Consider the following 23,444-nt stretch of genomic DNA (forward strand, 5'->3'; position numbering starts at 1 on the left):
TGAAGAAGCTACAGAAGATAGACCTACACCCTTCATCCTCCCAATAAAGATGTCTTGGGGTTCACGTCTCTCAGGGGGGATTTGAGGCAGGAGATAGACGGGCCCCAGGCTGAGCAGCTAGAGTTCGTTCCCTGGGGACAGAAACTCCCTAACAGCAGGAGCCGGTGAGGAAGCTGAGCCCTGCCCAGAGAGAAGACCACATATGCCTCATTCTCGAAGTCAAGGAGATCTTCCCGACTACACACGCACAGAAAGGCTCCTCGAAGGTCAAATGAAGGGGGCGTCACCTCATAGTAAGTGATGCCAACCTACCCATAGGCCTCTTCGCTAGCATCCGTCTTGGCTAAGAGATGTGCACACACACATGGGAGGACCCTGGGATAAACCAAATTCAGACTCAGAATCAGGCAAATCAAGATGATTGGCCAGGGACTTCCCTGGTGGTTCAGAAGTGGGAAGATTATGTAGTTAAAGGGGAACTGAACACTGAGAGGCGTTGGTCTCCTTCCTTCCTGCTAGCACTCTGGCAAGGACACCATCAAGTGGCACAGCCCTAGGGCAACTCGGGGACATTCACAGCAAAGGGACACCTGAGTTGGCATCTTCAAGCCGCCCCTGGTTCCCAGGGGCGATCTTACTTCCTGCACCCAGATTTCTGCCCCCGGGGCCACCTCCCTCCACCCCCTCCCCTGCACTGTGCCCGGTCTCCCCTGGCTTCTCAGAAGTCCTGAAGAAGGGGGAAAATTACCTTGCAAGGGGAAGGGAACCCATCACATCCCCCCCCTGCAGCCTCATCTTGCTTGCAGGTGGAGGAAGCTCTGCTTTCAATACTTCCTTAAACACCAGCCAACCACCCCAAGCAGAACTGCATCGTCTAGAGAGCAATCGATCGATGGAGCCCCCGCAGTGTCCCCAGCCCAGTAATCCAGAGCAGTGGGAAAACCCAGGCAAGTGATGCAAATGTGCAATGAAAGCCGGGCACTTCCTGCCTTCAAGTTCTTTGCTGTGTGGATTAAGCCGATATGTCTCTGAGCCTGCTTTCGGTGGAAAATGAGCATCAGGGCATCACCCAGTTCCTAGGGCTCGGGTGAAGGTTCCAAAAGGTGATACCTGCCGAGTCCTTAGCATGGGAATAAGCCCTCAATATGAATGACTCTTTGGATTGCTTTCTGTCTCTTTGTTACCACGACAGGTGCCACATTGAATTTGTGTGTGTACATCTCCATTTGTGACACGTGCGTGCGAGTGTGCTTACCAAATGAAATCCTTGAAGTGAAACTGATGGACGTTAGGGGAGGTGCATTTGGGGATCTTGATGGATTTGCCAAACTGTCCTTTCAAAAGGCTGGATCCATTTCAAATCCCAGCATCCGGGTATTAGGGATGCTTTTCACCTACACGCTTGCAACACCGCGAATCTTCAGATTCGACCAACACTCTGATCATTGACCAAATTACGATAGGTGCAAAAGAAAAGGTGTATTCTGTGTGCTTTTAATTTTTAGTTGTCTTATTCAGAACAGAGAGAATATCGCGTTTCACATTCGATCGTGTATCTTTTAAGAACCCGGCTTCATATTCATTTCATTTTCTAGAAAGTGTTAGTCACTTCTTAATGACTTAACTTCTGAGTTATATATCTTAGAACAGTTTTGTCTATTTTGGGCCTTGCAAAACTTTCTTTTTTCTGTCTTGCTGCGTGTGTGTCTGTGTGTGCCTTTAACTTGGAAGGTATTTTTAATGCAGACATTATTTATATGTGAAACATAGCAACATTCTCTTTTATGTCTTCTTCGTTTTTTTCTAACATACTTAAAAAGTCTGCACTGCACCCAGATGAATTTTTATGAATGTATCATACTTTCATAACTGTACTTAACTGTACATAACTGTACATCAGTACTTTCATAACTGAAAGTGGGGTCTGGCTGTTCACTGTTCAAAAGCCAATAAAGAGGCAAGGTCGTTGGAAAGGAAAGGTTGCTTTATTTTCAGATGCCGGCGACGTGGGTGGGGGATGGCGGGGGTGGGGGCAGAGGGCGGACTTCTGACCAAAGGCCGACCCTCCGCCCCCCCATAATCCGTGGGCAAGAGCTTTTATACATGGGGGGAGGGGACTACATGCAGAAACAGTCATTTTGAAATTGGTCAGCGGTGGTCTGACCAGCATCATCTTGATTGTTCCAAGTACAGTTCAAGTCTTCATTTCCAGGGTCGGTTTGTTCCCATTTCCTTAAGGCCAATTATTGGAATTGTGGCAACTTATGTCATGGCTACATTCTGGTCATCGTGTAGTTAACTTCTTCCACCTGGTGGAGGTTTCAGTTATCTGCAAGACAGCTCACAGGATAGGGCTCAGAATATTATCTAGAGCCCTCGAGAAGCAACTAAAGGTCCTTGACTTTGCTTAATGACTAAACTATTATTATTTAGTCTTATTGGGCTGTTTTCCTTTGTTTCTGCATTCTCCCTTCTCTGATTAAACTTATTCTTTGGCTGAAATTTGTCTACAGACAAAAGGTAGGCGGAGGACGTCGGGAGGAAGGACCACAGGGCCCTGCTCCGTTTCACTTTCATGACTTCTTTTTTGTTTGTGAAAGTGACGGAATTTGCATTTTATAGCCAAGAGGGCTGGCGTCATCTTTCTGTGTTGATCAGCTGCCTGAACTTCTTTGTGAATTTTCTGCTTGTACCCATTCCCGCTGTTCTAATGAGCATTTCCTGGGGGGATAGAGCAACATTAAAAGCTAGCCTTTATTGACCACTTGCTGTGTGCCTGCGCTATGCTAAGGGCCTCGCATGTGTCTCTCCTTAAAATCTCATCACAGCCCATTTTATTATTATTTAAATTTTTTATTTTAATACAATTTGTAAAGGTTGCTTTCTATTTGCAGTTATTACAGAGTATCAGCTACATTCCCCGTGTTGAACGGTACATGGTGGAATCTGTCTTACAGCTGGTAGTTTGAACCTCTCACTCCGCTACTCCTATATTGTCCGCACACACACTGGTAACCACCAGTTTGTTCTATCTGTGACTCTGCTTTTTTTATGTTATATTCACCAGTTTGTTGTATTTCGCAGCCCATTTTATAGATGGAAACGTTGAACTTAAGCTGATGGGGGTGTGAGTTTCCCAAAGGCTAAAATGTGACATTCCAGAGATTGGAATCCAGGTGTGTTGAGAAACTCCAGATCCTACATACTTAACCATGCTCGGTAGCGATTCTTTTTGACTGTGAATGGCTTTCAGCTAGATGGAGGTAGGGAAGGGACACCAGGTGGGCTGCAAAGAACCATCAAAGGTCCAGAGTGGGGACCACGACAAGACAGGGATTGGAAGGTCTTGCAGATGGAGTTAGCCAGCAGAGCTAGACTTTAGAACCCAGCGGGGGTTTCACACAGTATGAAAGAAGGTCGGGGACAGTTCCGAGGATCACGCCCCCAGGCTCAGGAGAGCTTAATGTCCCTTTGAGGGTGCTGCTGACTAAACCCTCAGGTTTATAAAGGAAATTCCTTCTGTAGTTGGGGGTCTCAGGGACTATACGATCGCCTGGACCCCAGGAATTCTGGACACTTTTGTCTCCCCTCTTTCTTCTACCTGCCCTCCCACACCAGCAAATGCTGCTGGCTCCAGCTCTGACATCTATCCACCTCCTACTCACCTCCTTCTTCTCTCCGCCACCCCACTCCCAGCCCAGACCAGGCCACTGTAACTCCTCACTCTGGAATGAAATTTTCAAGTCTCAGTGTCCACAAGTAAAGCTTCTTAGACCACAGCCACGTGTACTTGGCACATACGGTCTGTGACAGCTGCGTGGCTTGATTCACCGATACTAACAAAGTACTGTCCCAACCCTACAAAGCCCAGGTAGTGTCTCTTCATCTTGCAGCTACGCCGTTGTTACTCGTTTCCTGAGGCTGCCGTAACAGAGCACCACCCACTAGTGGCTTGAAACAACAGAAATTTACTCTTTCACCATTCTGGAGGCCAGAGATCTGAAATCAAGGTGTCCGAAGGGCTGCGCTCCTTTCAAAGGCTTTAGGGGAGATTCCTTCTTTGCCTCTTTCTGGCTTCTGGGGTTTGCCGGCAATCCTTGGGGTTCTTTGGTGTATTTTGCGTCACTCCAATGTCTACCTCCAACTTTCCTCTGTGTCTCTGCGTGTCCTCTCCTTTTCCTATGAACACATCATGGGATGTAGGGTCCACCCTCATCCTTACTTCTCAAAGACCCTGTTGCCAGATGAGGTCACGTGTTGAAGTTCTGGGTGGACATGAATTGGGGGGCGACATATTCAAGCCACTACAGTCATCCAGAACGGGTGTCCTCCAAGACCACAGGGCAAGAGAATCGAAAGGCAGTGTGGCACGTTTACAAGGTCAGGCTATGGAAGTGACCCTTGGTCCGCTTCTACTCTCTTCCTATTAGGCAGGTCAGTCATGTGACCGCATCAGGGGTGGTCCCACCACGGGGGCGTCAGGGAGGCTGGGAAGATGGAGAGGAACACATGGATACTGGGGGACCCCTCCTCCATCCCTGGGTGCTGTGGCTGTAGCCCTGAGGCCCAGCAGAGCATCTGGCCCATAGTGGATGTTCAATGAAGGTTTGTTGAATGAGTACCAGGAAGGTGAGTGTGGGAAGTTACATAGAAAAATTGAGGGACACCCTGGCCCACCTACTCTGCAGACTGGGGACCGGCAGAAGCTGGAGGGGAATTCCCTGCACTGTAGAACTGAGTCTGGTCCCTCCCTTTGACGGACATCCCCAGGGTGGGGCATGGTTGGTCCCTGGCAGGTTCAGGCAGGCAGAGGGCCCCATAGCTGCATGAGAGCTGAGGTTCCTTCCCTCTTCCTGCCTCTACACACCCTCCACCCCGCCACACAGCTGATGAAGTGCCTGCAGAGGATCATGAGAGCAGAAGAAGCCTCGGGCTGCCAGGTGCCCCACCGGCCCTGGGTGTCCATCCGGAGGGTGGCTTTGTTGCTGATTCTCCTTGGCATGGTGATAGGCTGCCTCGTCTGCAGTGTGCGCCTCACCCGAAAGCAGCAGGTGGATTCAACTGGGGTAAGTCCAGAAGGGAGGATGAGAGAGAGACGTACATCTGCCTCCTGCAAGCTCAGGAGCATGGGGACCTCCAGCTGGGGCCGGGCCCTGGGGAGGGGGTGCAGCGCCGAGGGCAGGTAAGCAACTGAGGAATGAATCAGCTCAGGGCAGAGGGATGGTGAGCTAGAGCGCAGACTAACAGACTCGCGACCAAAAAAGAAAAAGAAAACAAAAAGATCAGAATGAGATGAATAAAAATCTGCCAGGGGGGCTTCCCTGACCGTCCAGTGGTTAACACCCCTCGCTTCCAACGCAGTGGGGCGGGGGGTTCGATCCCTGGTCTGGGGAATTAATAGCCCGCATAGCACGTGGCGTGGCCAAACAATAGAAAAGACAACTGCCAGGAAGAAAGAGCTGGTGGAAAAGAACAGAGCGAGAGAGACCAGAGCAGGGAGGGGAGGCGGGGGCAAGGCTGCCCCCGGGGGTCTCCGGCTCTGGATAGTCAGTTCTGCCGACACCAGGAGGTAAATCCCGGGTGGAGATCCCGGGGTGGAGGAAGATACATACCGTATGGGGGCCTGGAAAATGACTCGTCTTTGGTGTTCCCCCAGCAGGCTGACTCAGAGGCTGCTGGGGGCTTCTCAAAGCTGGGAAGGGGCGGTTCCGGGACCTCCAAGGACAGGAGGAACCCTGGACACCTACCACAGGGTCTGGCTTTGGGGGCTGCATTACGGGGGTGGGAGAGCTTTGCAGGGGAGAGAGGCAGGTGTGCCGAGGCGCCCTGTGTTATATCCTGGAAACTAAGAAGTTCTTCAGAAGGTCTTCTCTTCATGCTCACGGCTAGTTCAAACCTACTTTCTCTTTAAGAGTTCTTCACAAAGGTCCCAACTCAGTCCGGTGGGATGATGGGTGGATAGAAGGATGGGTCGAGAAAAGAGAGCTCTTCCCTCGGGAACACTCAAGACGTCTGGTCTCTTTTCTTTTCTTTTCTTTTCTTCCAGTGGGACTTAGCGGAGCTGCAGCTGAATCGCACAGGTAAAACCAGATGCATATGTGTGTTGGAGAAAGAGAAAAGAAGGAGGGTGGGGGAGGGAGAGAGAGAGAGAGAGAGAAATTGACAAAGGATGAGAAAAAGAAACAAAGAGAGGGAGATATGGCGGCGTTCTGTTGAGCACCTGCTTCCTGGCTCAGCCTTTTGTTTTCTCCCTTGGGAGATCCCAAATCAATTAAACCAAGCTAATAACCATCACTAACGTGCCCTCACTGAGGCCACAAACACTAATTAAGCGGCTACTGTGAGGCAAGCCCTGTTCTGGGTGTTCCGAGAGCCCACAGAACCGACAGAAATCCCTGCCCTGTCGGTGTTGCCCTTCTACCAAGGGGATCAGAAAATAAATAAGTAAACAAGGAAAATATGCAGCACGGCAAGAGAGTAAAACACGCATCTGGTACTTCTGGGAGGAATATTAAGTAAGGGAGGGGGATCGGGCAGGCCAGCGTTGGGTTTGCCCTTGAAGATGCGGTCATCGGGGAAGGCATCCCTGAGAAGGGGGCTTTGGAGCAAGGACGTGAAGGAACGCGAGGGCGGGTGCATTTGGCAGTACTCTCCCAGCCTCTCTCTAACCCCCTTCCTCTTTGGGCCTCTCCCCCCCACCCCCCGACTCATCCCCAGAGGGCTGGGTGTGTGTTCATTCCATTTTGTAATGGAGGGAAATCTTCGTCTTTTTTCTCTGGGTGCTTTCTGCTCCGGCTGCTATGACAGAATAACAGACCAGATGGCTTATGAACAAGACATTTCTTTCTCATGGTTCTGGGGGCTGTGAAGTCCAAGGCACCGGCAGATCTGGTGTCTGGCGAGAGCCCGCTTCCTGGTTCATAAGCAGCCAGCCATCTTCTTTTTTTCTTTTTTAAGTTTTTTTTTTTTTTTTTTGATGTGGACCATTTTTAACGTCTTTATTGAATTTTTCACAATCTTGCTTCTGTTCTTTAGCTGCGAGGCCTGTGGGATTTTAGCTCCCCCGACTTAGGGATGGAACCCACGCCCCATGCATTGGGAACATGGAGTCTTAACCACTGGACCACCAGGGAAGTCCCCAGCCAGCCATCTTCTCATCTTTTTGCTGGGTCTTCACGTGGCTGAAAGGGAGGGAGAGAGCTCTCTGAGCTCTTCTCTTTCTCTCCCCACCCCCCTTTCTTTTTTTTTTTTTTTTCTATTCTTTGGCCACCCCCACATCACCCCACCCGGCCCCGCGGGGCATGCGGGATCTTAGTTCCCCAGCCACGGATGGAACCCGTACGCCTGCATTGGAAGCACGGAATCTTAACCACTGAACCCGCCAGGGAAGTCACTCTTTCTCTTTTTGAATTGAGATATAGTTGACATACAACGTTGTATTAGTTTCCGGTGTACAACATGATTCTCTATTTGTATATATTACAAAACGATCGCCACAGTGTCTAGCTAACATAGTTACAATTTTTTTTCTTGCCATGGGAACTTGTAAAATCTTCTCTCTTAGCAAATTTCAAATATACAACACAGTGTCATTAACTCTAGTCACCATGCTGCACATGACACCGCCAGGACTTAGTTTATAACTTATTTTATAAGTTTTACCTTTCGACCACCTTCACCTATTTTGCCCACCCCGGCTCCCACCTGTGGCAACCAGCAGTCTGTTCTCGGTATCTATGAGTTTGGGTTTTGTTTCCTTTTAGATTGCACGTATAAGGGAAGTCATACAGTATTTGTCTTTGTCTGACTTACCCCTAGGTCCACCCATGTTGTCACAAGTGGCCGAATTTCCTTCTTTTTTTATGGTTGAATTATATATATATATGTATAATATCACATATATATATATAATAATATATATAAACATCTTTATCCATTTTATATATATGTGTGTATGGTGTGTGTATATATATACACGCACAATCCGTACATATGTACATGTATACATATATGTGTGTGTATGTGTATATACAGATATATATAGATATCACATCTTCTTTCTCCATTCATCCATCAGTGGATATGGGGTCTCTTTTATAAGGGCTCCACCTTCATGATCTAATCACTTCCCAATGGCCCACCTTCTAATTCCATCCCCTTGGGGGTTAGGTTTCAACATGGGAGTTTGGGGCATTGCCTCTATAGCACTCAGTTTCCCTAAACCTCCATCCTTCCATCCCTTCTCCCACAACCCTCTCAGGATCGCGGCAGGACCCCAGGCTGCGCTGGCAGGGAAGCCCAGCCCTGGGCCGCTCCTTCGTGCATGGGCCAGAGCTGGACAACGGGCAGCTGCGTATCCAACGTGATGGCATTTATAGGCTGCACATCCAGGTGACCTTAGCCAACTGCTCTTCCTCTACGTGGACCGCCAAGCCCCTTAGCGCCACCCTGAGCGTGGCCATCTGCTTCCCCACAGCCCACAGCATCAGCCTGCTACGCCTCAACTTTCACCAAAGCTGCTCTGTCGCCTCCCAGCGCCTTACCTTCTTAGCCCACGGGGACATTCTCTGCACTAACCTTACTCCGCCTCTGCTGCCCTCCAGAAACGCTGATGAGACTTTTTTTGGGATTCAGTGGGTGTGCCCTTGACTTGCACCATTGCACTTCCTGGCCCAGATTTGTTGAGAAGTTTTTTCTTTGTTTTATCGTCAATTTATTCGTAAGTATTTTATTATTTTATTATTGTATTGTATCCAAAGGTTGTATTTCTCTTCCTGAGAATGCATTGGCTTTTTTTTTTAACTTTTTTATTATTTTTTCTTTTTTTGGTCGCATCATGTGGCATGTGGGATCTTAGTTCCCCAAGCAGGGAATGAACCCACACCCACCTGAAGGGCAGAGTCCTAACCACTGAACCACTGTGAGATTGCATTGTTAATGCACAGAAACGTGATTGATGTTTCTATATTGATTTGGGGTGTGTGTGTGCTGTTTTTCTGTTTGTTTCTTTGTTTCACTTTACAGAATCTGTTTATTAGATCCAACAGTTTTTGGTTAAAGTATTTTTTAAAAACTCTTCTAAAAATAAAAACAATTTTATTTCTTCCTTTCCACGTCTGATACCTTTCTTTTTCTTCTACAATACCTAGGTCATTTTGCACCTATATCTGTAGGATAAATTCCTAGAAGTGGAATGGCTGGGTCCAAGAGGGTGTGTTTATAATTTTGATATTTATTAATAAATTGGCCTCTACAGGTGTTGAACCAATTTAGATTTTTAAGCTGCACCATGTGACCATGGCTGCTCTGTGGGATGTGAAAAGAAGCTTTTCATTTGTCTTATTTCTAATAAAAGGGGAGCCTATTCCCCGCCCCCATACTTCAGTGTCATTTGAATCATCTGTATTTTCTTTTCTGTAGAATCATGTGTAGACACTCTTTTTTTTTAATTGAGGTGAAATTCACATAAAATAAAATTAACCCTGTTAAAGTGGCATTAATGCATTCACATAACTGTATTCAATATCTGGTAATAAGCCATAATGGAAAAGAATATGAAATATATATATATTTTTTTGAGAAACCGCCAAATAGTTTTGCAATGTGTCCACGCCTTGCCCAGTTTTTCTTAACTGAGTCATCAACCTTTTGCTTTCTGTTTTGTACAAAGTTTTTATATGTTGAGGAATTTAGCCCTTTATCTGTAACATGAGTTGCAAATATCTTCTCAGTTTGTCTTTTCACTTTTGACGTTGCCTATGATTTTTATATGGGTTTTTTTTTTTGCTGTGCATTCTTTTTATTTTTACCGGTCCTTGGATGTAAATATCTGTTTCTTCTTTAATGGCTTGTGGATTTCCTGATCCAACACTCTCCAAAATTCCACACTGCTCAAAATTGTTCTCACTTTACCTGGCTTGAAGTACCAGGCTGAGACCTCATCTCTGTCCTGGCATTTTCACAGTGCCCCCTCCCCAACACCTCCCTGCAAAATAAGTTACTTAATTAATTTAATTTTTTTTTTTTTTTTTTTGCGGTACGTGGGCCTCTCACTATTGTGGCCTCTCCCGTTGCGGAGCACAGGCTTCGGACGCGCAGGCTCAGTGGCCATGGCTCACGGGCCTAGCCGCTCCGCGGCATGTGGGATCTTCCCGGACCGGGTTACGAACCCGTGTCCCCGGCATCGGCAAGTGGACTCTCAACCACTGCGCCACCAGGGAAGCCCAATTAACTTAATTTTTAAAAAACCACCTGGGCTTACAGAGCTCTGGTTTCTCAGATATTGCCAAACTTCTCCCAACCTCTTCCTTCCCGCTTTTATTTGTTTTCTTCCTTCTTCTCTCCTTCAAAACAATCACTCCTTTATTCCCCCTGCTATAGCCACCAGAAACCAACCTCACACCCACCCCTTTCCTGATCACAAAATCCTCGGAGATCTTAGAGTAACTTCTCTTCCCCAGTAGGAGGCAGAGACCTTGTAGCTGGAAGTTCTTTGGAAATTGTCATCAGCTTATGCAACTTAATGGGGTAAAAGGTATCAATCATTTCCCTACTCTCCTCCCATCACCATGGCAACTACCTAACCAATGAATGTCTGATCCTAGGATCTTATCCTGACTTTGATTATTCAAGATTTAATCATCTTGAATTATTAAAACTGCCATCTAGGTTTTCCTTTGGGTTAAGAAGGAACAAAATATTAGCAAACCAAATTCAACAATACACTTAAAGGATCATACACCATGATCAAGTGGGATTTATTCCAGGGATGCAAGAATGGTTCAACATATGCAAATAATCAGTGTACTACACCACATTAACAAAATGAAGGATAAAAACCATACGATCATCTCAATAGATGCAGGAAAATCGTTTCACAAAATTCAACATTCATTCATGATAAAAGTTTCAACAAACTGCCTATAGAGAGAAGGTACCTCAAGATAAAAAAGGCCATATATGACAAGGGCACAGCTAACATCACATTCAATGGTGAAAAGCTGAAAGCTTTTCTTGTAAGATCAGGAACAAGACAAGGATGCCCACTCTCACCATTTTTATTCAACATAGTACTGGAGGTCCTAGCCAGAGCAATTAGGCAGAAAAAGAAATAAAGCATCCAAATCAGGAAGAGAGAAGAAAAACTGTCTCTCTTTGTAGATGATGTGATTTTATATATAGAAATCCCTAAATATCCCACAGAAAAAACTGTTAGAATTAATAAATTCAGTAAAGTTGCAAGATACAAAATCAATATACAAAAATCAGTTCCATTTCTATGCATTAACAGTGAACTATCAGAAAGAGAAATTAAGGAAACAATCCCATTTATAATTCAAAAATTTAATCTAAGAGGTGAAAGATCAGTGCACTGAAAACTACAAGACATTGATGAAATTGAAGAGGACACAAACAGATGGAAAGATATATCATGGTCGTGGATTGGAAGAATTAATATTGTCAAAATGTCTACATTACTCAAAGCAATCTTTAGGTTCAATGCAATCCCTATCAAAATTTCAATGGCACTTTTCACAGAAGTAGAAAAATAATCCCAAAATTGTATGGAGCCACAAAAGACCCCAATTAGCCAAAGCAATCTTAGGAAAGAAAACAAAGCTGCAGGCACCATAGTTCCTGATTCCAAACTATATTACAAAGTTATAGTAGTCAAAACAGCATAGTGTTGGCATAAAGACAGACACATAGAGAGACCAGAAATAAATATATGCATATATGATCAATTAACTTATGAAAAAGTACCTAAGAATATACAATGGGGAAAGGATAGCCTCTTCAATAAACAGTGCTGGGAAAGCTGGACAGTCACATGTGGAAGAATGAAACTGGATCCCTATCTTACACCATACCCAAAAATAAACTCAAAATGGATTAAAGACCTGAACATAATGATAAATTCCTTAACATTGGTCTTGGCAATGATTTTTTGGATTTGACATCAAAAGCAAAGACAACATAAGCAAAAATAAACAAGTGGGACTATATCAAACTGTAAAGCTTCTGCACAGCAAAAGAAACCATCAACAAAATGGAAAGACATCCTAGGGAATGGGAGAACATATTTTCAAACCATATATCTGACAATGGATTGATACAGAAAATGTATAAAGAACTCATACAACTCAACAGCAAAAAAAAAAAAAAAAAAGAAAGAAAAAGAAAAAAAGAATCCAATTTTAAAAATGGGTAGAGACTGAAGAGACATTTTTCCAAAGAAGACATACAAATGGCCAACAGGTACATGAAAAGGTGCTCAACATCACTAATCCTCAGGAAAATACAAATCAAAACCACAATGATCACACCTGTCAGATGGCTATTATCAAAAAGACAACAAATAACAAGTGTCGGTGATGATGTGGAGAAATGAAACCCTAGTACACTGTTGGTGGGAAAGTAAATTGGTGAAGCTGCTATGGAAAACAATATGGAGATTCCTCAAAAAATTAAAAATAGGACTACCATATGATCCAGCAATTCCTCTCCTGGGTATTTATCCAAAGATTTAAAAACACTAATAAGAAAAGATATATGCACCCATCTGTTCATTGCAGCATTATTTACAACAGCCAAGATATAGAAACAACCTAAGTGCCCAAAAATAGATAAATGGATAAAGAAGATGTGATAGATAGATGATAGATAGATAGATAGACAGATAGATAGACGGAGTATTACTCAGCCATAAAAAAAAGAATCAAACCTTACCATTTGAGATAACATGGATAGATCTAGAGGGTATTATGCTAAGTGAAATAAGTCAGACAGAGAAAGGCAAATACTGTGTGATTTCACTTACATGTGGAACCTAAAAAACAAAACAAATAAACAAACAGAACAGAACATAGAGTTGTAGGTACAGAAAGCAAACAGGTGGTTGCCAGAGGGGAGTAAAGGGGTGGAAGGAAAGAAATTTGGTGAGGGAGATTAAGAGGTACAAAAATTTCCAGTTGCAAAATAAGTGAGTCATGGTTATGAAATACAGTGTGGAGAATATAGTCATAACTATGTAGTATTTTTGTAGTGCTGTATGTCAGTTATATCTCAAGAAAACTAGAAGAAGAAAAAAAAACCACAGTGAGATATCCCCCTCACACCTGTCAGAATGGCTATCATCAAAAAGACAAGAGATAACAAACATTGGCAAGGATGTGGTGCAAAGGGCATCATTGTGCACCGTTGGTGGAAATATAAATTGATACAGCCACTATGGAAAAAAGTACGGAGACTCCTCAAAAAAATTAAGAGTAAGATACAGCTATCCCACTTCTGGGTATCGACCTGAACAAATTGGAAGCAGGAACTCAAAGAGATATTTCTACAACCATGTTCACAGCAGCACTATTTATTCACAATAGCCAAGAGGTGGAAGCAACCAGAGGGTCCATCAATCGGTGAATGGATAAACAAAATGTGATATATATAGACAATAGAATATTATTCAAGTTGAAAAAGGAAAGAAATTTGACACATGCTACGTGGATGGACCTTGAGGACATTATGCTGAGTGAAATAAGCCAATCACAAAATGCTGTGTCATTCCACTCATAAGAGGTCCCTAGAGGAGTCAAATCCATAGGGACAGAAAGTGGGATGGGGGGGTCAGGGGCTGGGGGAGGGGGATGGGAGTTAGTGTTTAATGGAGACAGAGTTTCTGTTCAGGAAGGTGAGAAAGTTCTGGAGATGGAGGCTGGGGATGATTGCACAACAATGTGAATGTACTTAGCACCTCTGAACTGTACACTTAAAATGGTTAAAATGGTAAAATTTGTATTGTGTGGGTTTCACTACAATTAAAAATAAAAACCCTCGGTGGAGCCGTCTCCTAATAACTGAACGGATGGCTACTTTGTACAGAGAGCTTTCCATGTGCTGGTCTCTGAGTTAGCTAGGGTGCTCATAACAAAGAACAACAAACTAGATGATTTAAACAACAGAAATTTGGGTTTCCCTGGTGGCGCAGTGGTTGAGAGTCCGCCTGCCGATGCAGGGGACGCGGGTTCATGCCCTGGTCCGGGAAGATCCCACATGCCGCGGAGCGGCTGGGCCCGTGAGCCATGGCCGCTAAGCCTGCGCGTCTGGAGCCTGTGCTCCGCAACGGGAGAGGCCACAAAAGAGAGAGGGGCCGGGGAACCAAAAAAAAAAAAAAAAAAAAAAAAGAGGTTATACAATTTCCCTAAGACCACGTAACTCTGGAGGAACTGGGATTGAAACCCAGGTCTGACAGATATCAAAGGCATCCCCCACAAGACCATCCTACACATCTTGCATCTTCATAATGTTTCCTGAACACTCAGGCTGACTCTCTCTGCTTCCAGAATAAACCACTTACCACGTGGTATTTCAATAGTTTTTTTCTTTAATTTTCATTGGAGTATAGCTGCTTTACAATGTTGTGTTAGTTTCTGCTGTACAGCAATGTGAATCAGCTATATGTATACATATATCCCCTCTTTTTTAGATTTCCTTCCCATTTAGGTCATCACAGAGCATTGAGTAGAGTTCCCTGTGCTATACGGTAGGTTCTCATTAGTTATCTATTTTATACATAGTATCAATAGTGTACATTCCTCTCACACTCCCCTTTCCCCTTTGGTATCCATAAGTTTGTTCTCTACATCTGTGTCTCTACTTCTGCTTTGCAAATAAGTTAATTTGTACCATTTTTCTAGATTCCACATCAATAGATTTTTTTTTTAGACAGCTGTTTCCCCCACTCTACTCTGAGTTCTTTGAAAGACACATAAACAAGAAGAGAAGAAAAGAAGGTGGCATTTGAGCTGGGGGTAACCCAGAGGTTATCCCCGGAACCTATGAATATGTTATCTTATATAGTAAAAGGGACTTTGCAGATACGATTAAGCCTTGAGATCGGGAAGTGAGCCTGGATTATCCAGGTGTGCCCAATGTCACCACAAGTTCTTATCAGAGGGAGGCAGGACGGTCAGAGAAAGAGATGTGATGATAGGAGCAGAGGCCGTAGTCAGAGAGAGATACGAGATGCTGCGCTGCTGGCTTTGAAGATGGAGAAGGGACCATGAAGCAAGGAATGCGGTGGCTCCTTGAAGCTGGAAAAAGCAAGGAAATGGATTCTCACCCTGGACTCTCCGGAAGGAGCACAGTGCCACCGACACCTTGATTTTAGCCTATTGAGACCCCTTTCAGACTCTGACCTTCAGAACTATAAGAATATGAACTTCCGTAGTGTTAAGGCACAGAGTTGGTGGTCAGTTTTCACAGCAGCCACAGGGAACTCACACGGGCCCTCCTCTTTGCCGTAGTGGTTGGGGTTCCGTTGTCTCACTAGCCCCTGCATCTCTCCCCATCTCACCTCTCTCTTCATAGATCTGACTCCCTTCTCTCACAGAGCACCTGACATCTGCTTTTACTGATGCGCAAGGAACTTCACACGTTTCAACAATCCTACCGAAGTTATATACCAGAACCCATCAAGAGATTTTTTTTTTAACAAAAGGACCATCATGCACTTCCAGAAATGAATTGTGCCACCCTACTTGAAAGCCAGGGACCACTGTCACGATCATGAGCCCCACTATGGCAGAAGTGGGGGGATGCCCGTGGGTGTGTCATAACATAGAAAATGAGGACTTCCCCGGCAGTCCAGTGGTTAAGACTCCATGCTTCCACTGCAGGGGGCACAGGTTTGGTCTCTGATCAGGGAACTAAGATCCTAAAAAATAATAATAATAATAAAGTAGAAAATGAGGCTGCAACCAGGTTATGCAGAGCTAAAATGCTAGGCTGAGAACTGAGTATTTGTTGCCTAGGCAAGAGGGAGCCATTGAAGGTGTTAGAGTGAGGAGGGCCCCGACTGGATTTATAGTTTTACAAGGAACCTTCTACATCATTCTCCCTAACCCCAGGACTAGATCAAAATTCTCTCCTCTTGTGCCTATATTATCACTGGTACTTTCCTTCATAGTACTGTTTACAATTAAACAGCTATACACGGAAATATTTGCTAACTGTCTATCAAGGCCAGGCTGGCCTTGTTTTCTTCAGGCATTAGAGTGTCTACAGTATCGCATGGGAATGAGTGTAATAATGACAGAGAAGAAAGGAGAAGTACTTGTGAAAGGAAAGAAGGAAGTAAGGCTCAACATCCTTAGTCATCAAAGAAATGCAAATCAAGACCATCATGAGATACCATCGCACCCCCGCTAGGATGGCTATATTCGAAAAAGACAGACAATAAAAAGTGCTATCAAGGATGGAGACAAGTTGGAACAGTGGTGGTTAATTTTATGTGTCAACCTGACCAGATGTGTCAACATCTTGATGGGATGTTCAGATGTCTGGTTAGGCAATATTGCTGGGTGTTTCTGGAAGAAACTATCATTTGAATCGGCAGACAGAGTGGAGAGTGCTGCCCTCCCCAATATGGGCTAGTTCTCAGGCCTTTGGACTTGGACCGGAATTACACCAACAACTTTCCTAGAACTCCAGCTTGCAGATGGCAGGTCATGGGGCAAATTCACATGAGCAAATTCTTCATAAGTCTGTCTACATATGCATCTCTTACTGGTTCTGTTTCTCTGGAGCACCCCAACTAATACAGGAACCCTCACACATTTCTGGTGGGATACTAAAATGGTGTAGCATCTGTGGAAAATGGTCCTGCAGTGCCTCAGAAGTTAAACATAGAGTTACTACGTGATGCAGCAATTCCACTCCCGGCTATGTACCCAAGAGAAATGAAAACTTAGGTCCATACAAACACTTGGACACAAATGTCCACCCCAACATTATTAACAATAGCCCCAAATTGAAATGACCCAAATGTCTGTCAATTAATGATAAACAAAATGTGATACATCAATATGATGGAAGATCATCTGGCAGTTAAAGGGATGAAGTACTGACACATGTTACCACATTATTGAATCTTGAAAATACAATGCTAAGAGAAAGAAGTCAGATACAAAATCAGATACACGATTCCATTTTTGTGAAATGTCCCCAACAGACAAATCCATAGAGACAGAAAGTGGATTAGCGGTTGTATCAGTCCGAGTTCTCCAAACAGAATCAATAGGGTGCACAAAAATATATATAGAGAGATTTGTTATAAGGAATTGGCTTACACGATTACAGAGCTGAACAAGCCCCCAAACCTGCAGTTGGCCAGCTGGAGACCCAGGAGAGATGATAGTGTAGTTCAGTCCAAAGGTCCACAGGCTCCAGCCAATGGGGGGAGCTGATATTTCAGTTTGAGTATGAAGACAGAAATAACCAATGTTTCAGTTTAAGTATAAAGAAAGGAAATAAAAATAAAAACAAATGCAAGAGGACTTCCCTGATGACACAGTGGTTAAGAATCTGCCTGCCAATGCAGGGGAAACGGGTTCGAGCCCTGGTCCAGGAAGATCCCACATGCCGTGGAGCAACTAAACCCATGTGCCACAACGACTGAGCCTGCGCTCTAGAGCCCGTGAGCCACAACTACTGAGCCCACGTGCCACAACTACTGAAGCCTGCATGCCTACAGCCCATGCTCCTCAACAAGAGAAGCCACCACAATGAGAAGCCCGCGCACCACAACAAAGAGTAACCCCCACTTGCAGCAACTAGAGAAATCCCGCGTGCAGCAATGAAGACCCAATGCAGCTAAAAATAAAATAAATAAATTTTAAAAAATAACATAAATGCAAGAAAAAAACCCAATATCCCAACTCCAAGGAGTCAGGCAGGAGGAGTTTCCTCTTAATCAGCTTTTATTTTTCTCTCTTCAGGCCTTCAACTGATTAGATGAGGCCCACCCACATTAGTGAGGCCAATCTGCTTTATTCAGTTCACTGATTCAGATGTCAACATCATCCAGAAACACCCTCGCAGACATACCTACAATAATGTTTGGCCAAATATCCAGGCACTCTGTGGGCCATCAAGTTAACCCATAAAAGTAACCAGCACAGTGGTTGTCTAGGGCTGAGGGAGGGGGTACCGGGGACTAACTGCTGATGGGTACAGGGTTTTGGGGGTGGCGGATGATTGTGTTCTAAAATTCATTATGGTAATAGACGCACAGTTCTGTGAATGTACTAAAAGGCAGTGAATTATACACTTTAAATGGATGGATTTTTTGGTATGGTATGTGAGTTATACCTCAATAAAGCTGTCACAAAAATAAAAGAGGGGACAGAACACTGTAAATCAACGATACTCCAATAAAATTTTCAAAAAATAAAAAAGAATAAAATTCACAGAGCATGAAAACATAAAGATAAATAAATAAAAACAAGCATAAAGGGTGCTGACATATGCTATAGGCATGATGTTTCAGAAGTGCGGGTTCTGAAAATTACCTACCGTATACAAGTTTCCATTTTTCAGGAATCAAAAACCCAGTTTAAAAAATAAAATAAAATAAAAACCCAGTTTTTATTTCGCCCTTTCTTTCCTCTTTTTCCTCAGCTTTTGAGAATTTCACCACAGCAAGGGAGTTGAAAGGAGGCAGAGAAATTAGGGAGGAAGATAAAACAAAAATTGGACTCTTTTGCTGTTTGTTAGCCTCTTCTATTACTGTTTCATTTTATAATGTTCCCTGTTGGGAAATATGGAAGCAATTTTGTTTAATAAATTTATTTATTTTTGGCTGCACTGGGTCTTCATTGCTGCGCACAGGCTTTCTCTAGTTGCGGCGAACGGGGGCAACTCTTCATTGTGGTGCGCGGGCTTCTCATTGTCGTGCCTTCTCTTGCTGCGGAGCACAGGCTCTAGGCACGCGGGCGTCCGTAGTTGTGGCTCGCGGGCTCTAGAGCACAGGCTTGGTAGTTGCGGCGCACTTGCTTCGTTGCTCCGTGGCATGTGAGAACTTCCCGGACCAGGGTTTGAACCCGTGTCCCCTGCACTGGCAGGCGGCTTCTTAACCATTGCACCACCAGGGAAGTCCCTGAAGCAATTTTTACTCCCATGAAAATCCCTCTATCTCTGGTTTCAGTTTTTACTATATAAAAGGACTGGACCAGATGACCTCCAGCTTTAGGCGTCAATGACTCTGGACCTGGCCAGGGAGAGGGGAATCACCACAAATTCCAGTGATTTACACACAAAGTATAGCTTACTGTAATAAAGTTAATTTTAGAGCATGGTCTAAAAAATTGTTCTTTATCCATCAACCCCATCCTGTAATGAGGTATTCCAAATATATGCTTTTAGTGAAAATAAAATCATCTAGAAATTACAAAGAGAACTTCTGGATTATGAGAAATGTCTATGGAGTTAATAAATTGCTCTTAATTCAAGTGTAATGGGAAAATAATAAATAAATTATTAATTATTAATAATAAATTATTAATAATAAATAAATAAATAAATAAATAAAATAATAAATAAATTATTAATTATTAATAATAATAAATAAATAATTATTATTAATTATTAATTAAAATAAAGAGGGAAGGAAGGAAGGAAAGAAGAAAAAGAGATTAAAGCAGGGAAGTATGTAAATAATGAACAAAGCGTTTGCTCGCCACCCATTTCTGCAAGTATGAAGTCGTAACCTACCGCAGTTGCTGACCAAGTGTACACCCTGAGAGGAATTCAGGATGGAGAACAGGGTGAGACACTCCATGCTTTGGACAAGCAGGCCTTAGATATTTAGATATATAGCTCAGGAAGCATTTAAATGATTCCAGATTCTTGCATCTTCCCATACACAGAAGAGCACTAAATGCATTAACTTGAGATATTTGTTCTTTGTGACCAGCAGTAATCTTTTACCAAGATGTACACTTGACCGAATGTATTCCCTAGCCAAAAATCACGTATAAACTGGCATTCCCCCCTGCCTCTTCAGAGCATTTTCCTCAGAGCTAACTGAGTAGCTGTCTCCTGGGGCTATAGTCCTCAGTAAGACCCCGAAGAAAATGTAAACTCACAACTCTTACGTGGTGTGTCTTCCTTTAAGTCGGAAAAGCCCACGCAAGAGAAATAGAGCATCAAGAAGCAATGGAAGGATGTGGCTAAGGCTCTGCCGGCCTCACTATGTCTGCCGTTTTCAATTTTTAGAGTCTGTTGACTGTAATCTTGCTGCTTATATGTGCCTGTGCTTGTATCCGATTCTTGGCATCCAGTCTCCTGGACGGAAATAAAACTGGGCCGTTGGGTATATTTTGGAAGTGTGCCAGAATTGGTGAACAGAAGAAGCCTTATGTTTCAGGATGCTGTATTGTGATGGCTTTCAGCATCCTCTTCGTACAGGAGCTTGGAAAAATGCCAGAATTCAGTTGCCATCAGATTTAAATAAGAAGCGAAGAAGGAGTTATCTGCAGAAAAGAATGGAAAGAATGGTTAACCCTTTTATCTCTGAACATTGAATGAGATAAAGTTCTAGCTGCTGTTCTCTGTCTTTGTTATTGGACCAATGTTCTTAGGGGGACTTCCCTGGAGGTTCAGTGGTTAAGACTCCATGCTCCCACTGCAGGAGGCATGGGTTCTATCCCTGGTCAGGGAACTAAGATGCCGCATGCGGAGCTGCACAGCCAGAGAAAAACAAAAACAAAAACCAATGACAACTATATAAATAATTAGGAGGTAACCATTTAATCATCAGAGTGGAAATATGTCTGTAACAATCAACCCCAGTCCTGTACTACAATATTACATTCTGCATATGTCATTCTGTTGTATCAGGTACCAGTTTTTAGTGAGGTATCTTTAAGACACATGGTAGAAAACAAAATTGGTCAACTACTCAAGTTCCTTTCACTGTGATTTGGAAACAAGAAATCTTTATGGACTGAGACCTTTTTTGGACTAGCTTTTTTATTGAAAAAAGAAAGGTTCCGTTTGTGTTGGTAAGGCTTGCATTCATATTTAATAATGCCGGCTTTTCCGCTGGCCACATCATTTTGAGCATTGACCAGAGTACCTCTACTTTTAGCCGACTGTCGTTTATTACAGGTGTTTAAACTATTTAAAATAAGCCTATGCAGTTCTTAAGAAGGAAGATAAATGAGATGTGACTTGAAGGGTACTATTGAGAAGATGTTCCTATCTAATATGAAAGAATTCAGAATACCTGACTGGTGTTATCGTCTCTGAAACCTCCGGTTAGGTATGGATAAAAATGCCTTAAGCATGAATTTGAGCAGCTGTCGTCCTCTGAATAAGGCTACGTGCTTAGGTCTCTACGTGTTAATTATCCCAAAATGCAAAGGGTGTTTTTGTTTTTTAATACAGCACTTTAAATCTAGTTTATGTTTTGTCTGTCAACTTGAACTGGAATCTTGTGTAACTTAGTAAGTGATGATAAAGAGTTTTCATATGTACTTACCATATGCCATGGCATACATCTCTTTGAGCTTTGATGATAAAGGAAGACCTTCAGTAATTTTCATCGAGGTAAGAGGAACATGGGAAATGTGACATAAAGTTTGTAGCAGAACAGTTATTACACATGTATGGTTAAGTTTCTTAAGGTTCAACCAGAATTCGGTTAAAATTACAAAGCTAAGGAGAACTTCTTAGCTAAAAAGTGCCCTTGACAGGGACTTCCCTGCTGGTCCAGTGGCTAAGACTCTGCATTCCCACTGCAGGAGGCCAAGGTTCAATCCCTGGTCAGGGAACCCACATGCTGCAACTAAAACTAGACTAAACCCACATGCTGCAACTACAGCCCACATGCTGCAACTAAAAATCCCACACAGGGCAACAAAGATCCTGCATACCACAACTAAGATCTGGTGCAGCCAATTAAAGAAATATTTTTTTTAAATTAACCATTAGAGATAGTATTGATTAGATGTTGTTGTCAGCTATTAATTCCCCATAAAGATAAAAAGAATAAAGCTTTTTTTTTTTTAAGAAAGAAAAAAAGAAGCAATGGGCAGAATAGCTCTCTTCAGAGAGATTTAGAACTTAGGACCTTGAGGGAAATGGTCCCCAGCCTGAAATTCTCATGAAACTCCACAACTTCTGAAAGCTGTCCTGTGAATGACTCCTCTGGCCCGCTTCCTCCTGGAATGATGTCATTACCCTCCTGTCCCAGTTCCCTTTTTTCTCTCAGCCCTTGCCCTTTCAGCCCACACCTTGAGCCTGGCTCAAATATTTACTGAAGTACTACTGTGGAAAAATGTTACATGCCTTATGATAATAACAGCAAAACTTATACAGCGTTACGCTGGTGTTTAACATTTTACGTACATTATTACCGTCTTTAACACTTACAACAATCCAGTGATGTATGTACTTGTGTTGTCACTGCCATTTTGCAGATAGCAAACTGTGGCACAGAGAAGTTAAGTAACTTGCCAGAAATCACACAGCTAGGAAGAGGCAGAGCTGGGATTCAAACTCAGGCAGTCTGGCTCTATGGTGCATACCCCACTGCTTACAACAACTTAGTTATTCTGATGCCCTTATTTTCCCATTATACAGACAAGGAAACAGGCTCAGAGAGGTTTAAAGATTTGTCCACAGTCACCAGCTAGTAACTGACAGTGTCAGGATTTGAACCCAAATTATCTGACTCTGTGTTTCATGATTTTAACATTCTCTGCATGTTCTTTTGATGATAATAAAATAAAAGCCTGAACGTTTGTTAATCTGAGGAAGAAAACATATATGTCTTTAAAATTCACCATATACATGACTCAAAGACCATGCTGGCATAGGTATATAAACTGTATTTCCTGTAAACCTCTCCAGCCCTTGAAACCAAATGAAATCATTTGAAGAAAAATAACTCAAATTTCCCCAGTTGGGGTAACCACATCCCTCAGTATGATGCAAGATCCCAGAGAGTCTCCACACTCTGCATTTCTGTGAACGTGTATGGGATGCACCTATGAACGGGGTCCCTTTCTTGGTGAACCCAGAAATGTGCAGAGGCACAGCGCTGGAGGAGTTAAAATCTGTGAGACTTAAAACTACTGGAAGTTGGGATTTCCCCCAACATGGCATTCTAAGAGAGGTTAGCAGGGTGGTTCGGTCTTCGAAAAACTGATCTATGAATTCTTCCTCATATGCCATCTGTTCCCATGGGGGTCACACAAGACCCAGAGAAAGCAAAAATCCATGCTGGCATATCTGGGGCAGACTCTCCTCTTCTCTCCCCTTATCACAGGATGATATTACAGTCGCATTGCTCTTTCCTCCCTTACCACTCTGTGTTGTAAGGACTGTTCATTGTCGTTATGCAAATAGACCCAGAGAGGTTGGGCCCACCCACCCGCTCCCCGAAAGTAGGCAAGTTCAGACATGCCCGTGCTTTCTTTAGACTGACATGCCATGTGAACTCTCAGGCTCAAATACGTGCTGAAAACAGACAGAAAACTTGCACATTCTCTCCTCATGTGCAAACAGACTTTTAGAAGGCTCTGGGAGATTCCCAGCACTATCGTATTGAATGTTTGCCTAATATATATATATATATATATATATATATATATATATATATA

The 23,444-nt window shown here is 43.5% G+C and overlaps 1 protein-coding gene and 1 pseudogene across 1 annotated transcript; both read left to right on the top strand.

Annotated features, from left to right (window-relative positions):
* The first annotated feature begins 4,762 nt into the window (after positions 1-4,762).
* CD70 (CD70 molecule) lies at positions 4,763-9,113 on the top strand. Its single transcript, XM_027085818.1, has 3 exons — positions 4,763-5,066; positions 6,047-6,080; positions 8,261-9,113. Exons 1-3 carry the CDS (start codon positions 4,779-4,781, stop codon positions 8,647-8,649), a joined length of 711 nt encoding a protein of 236 aa, XP_026941619.1. The 5' UTR covers positions 4,763-4,778; the 3' UTR covers positions 8,650-9,113.
* A 10,915-nt stretch (positions 9,114-20,028) lies between these two features.
* LOC113608969 (protein kish-A pseudogene) lies at positions 20,029-20,286 on the top strand (annotated as a pseudogene).
* Positions 20,287-23,444: the final 3,158 nt, after the last annotated feature.

Source organism: Aethalodelphis obliquidens, unplaced genomic scaffold, assembly GCF_003676395.1.
Source record: "Aethalodelphis obliquidens isolate GAN/ISIS:26980383/991018 unplaced genomic scaffold, ASM367639v1 scaffold53, whole genome shotgun sequence".
In the NCBI taxonomy this organism is placed as follows: Eukaryota; Metazoa; Chordata; class Mammalia; order Artiodactyla; family Delphinidae; genus Aethalodelphis; species Aethalodelphis obliquidens.

Excerpts from the sequence above, each read along its gene's own strand:
- CD70 (XM_027085818.1), top strand. The coding sequence starts at position 4,779 with ATGGTTGGTCCCTGGCAGGTTCAGGCAGGCAGAGGGCCCCATAGCTGC. Across the intron at positions 5,067-6,046 it reads AGCAGGTGGATTCAACTGGG|TGGGACTTAGCGGAGCTGCA; the intron begins GTAAGTCCAGAA and ends CTTTTCTTCCAG. Across the intron at positions 6,081-8,260 it reads GCTGCAGCTGAATCGCACAG|GATCGCGGCAGGACCCCAGG; the intron begins GTAAAACCAGAT and ends CAACCCTCTCAG.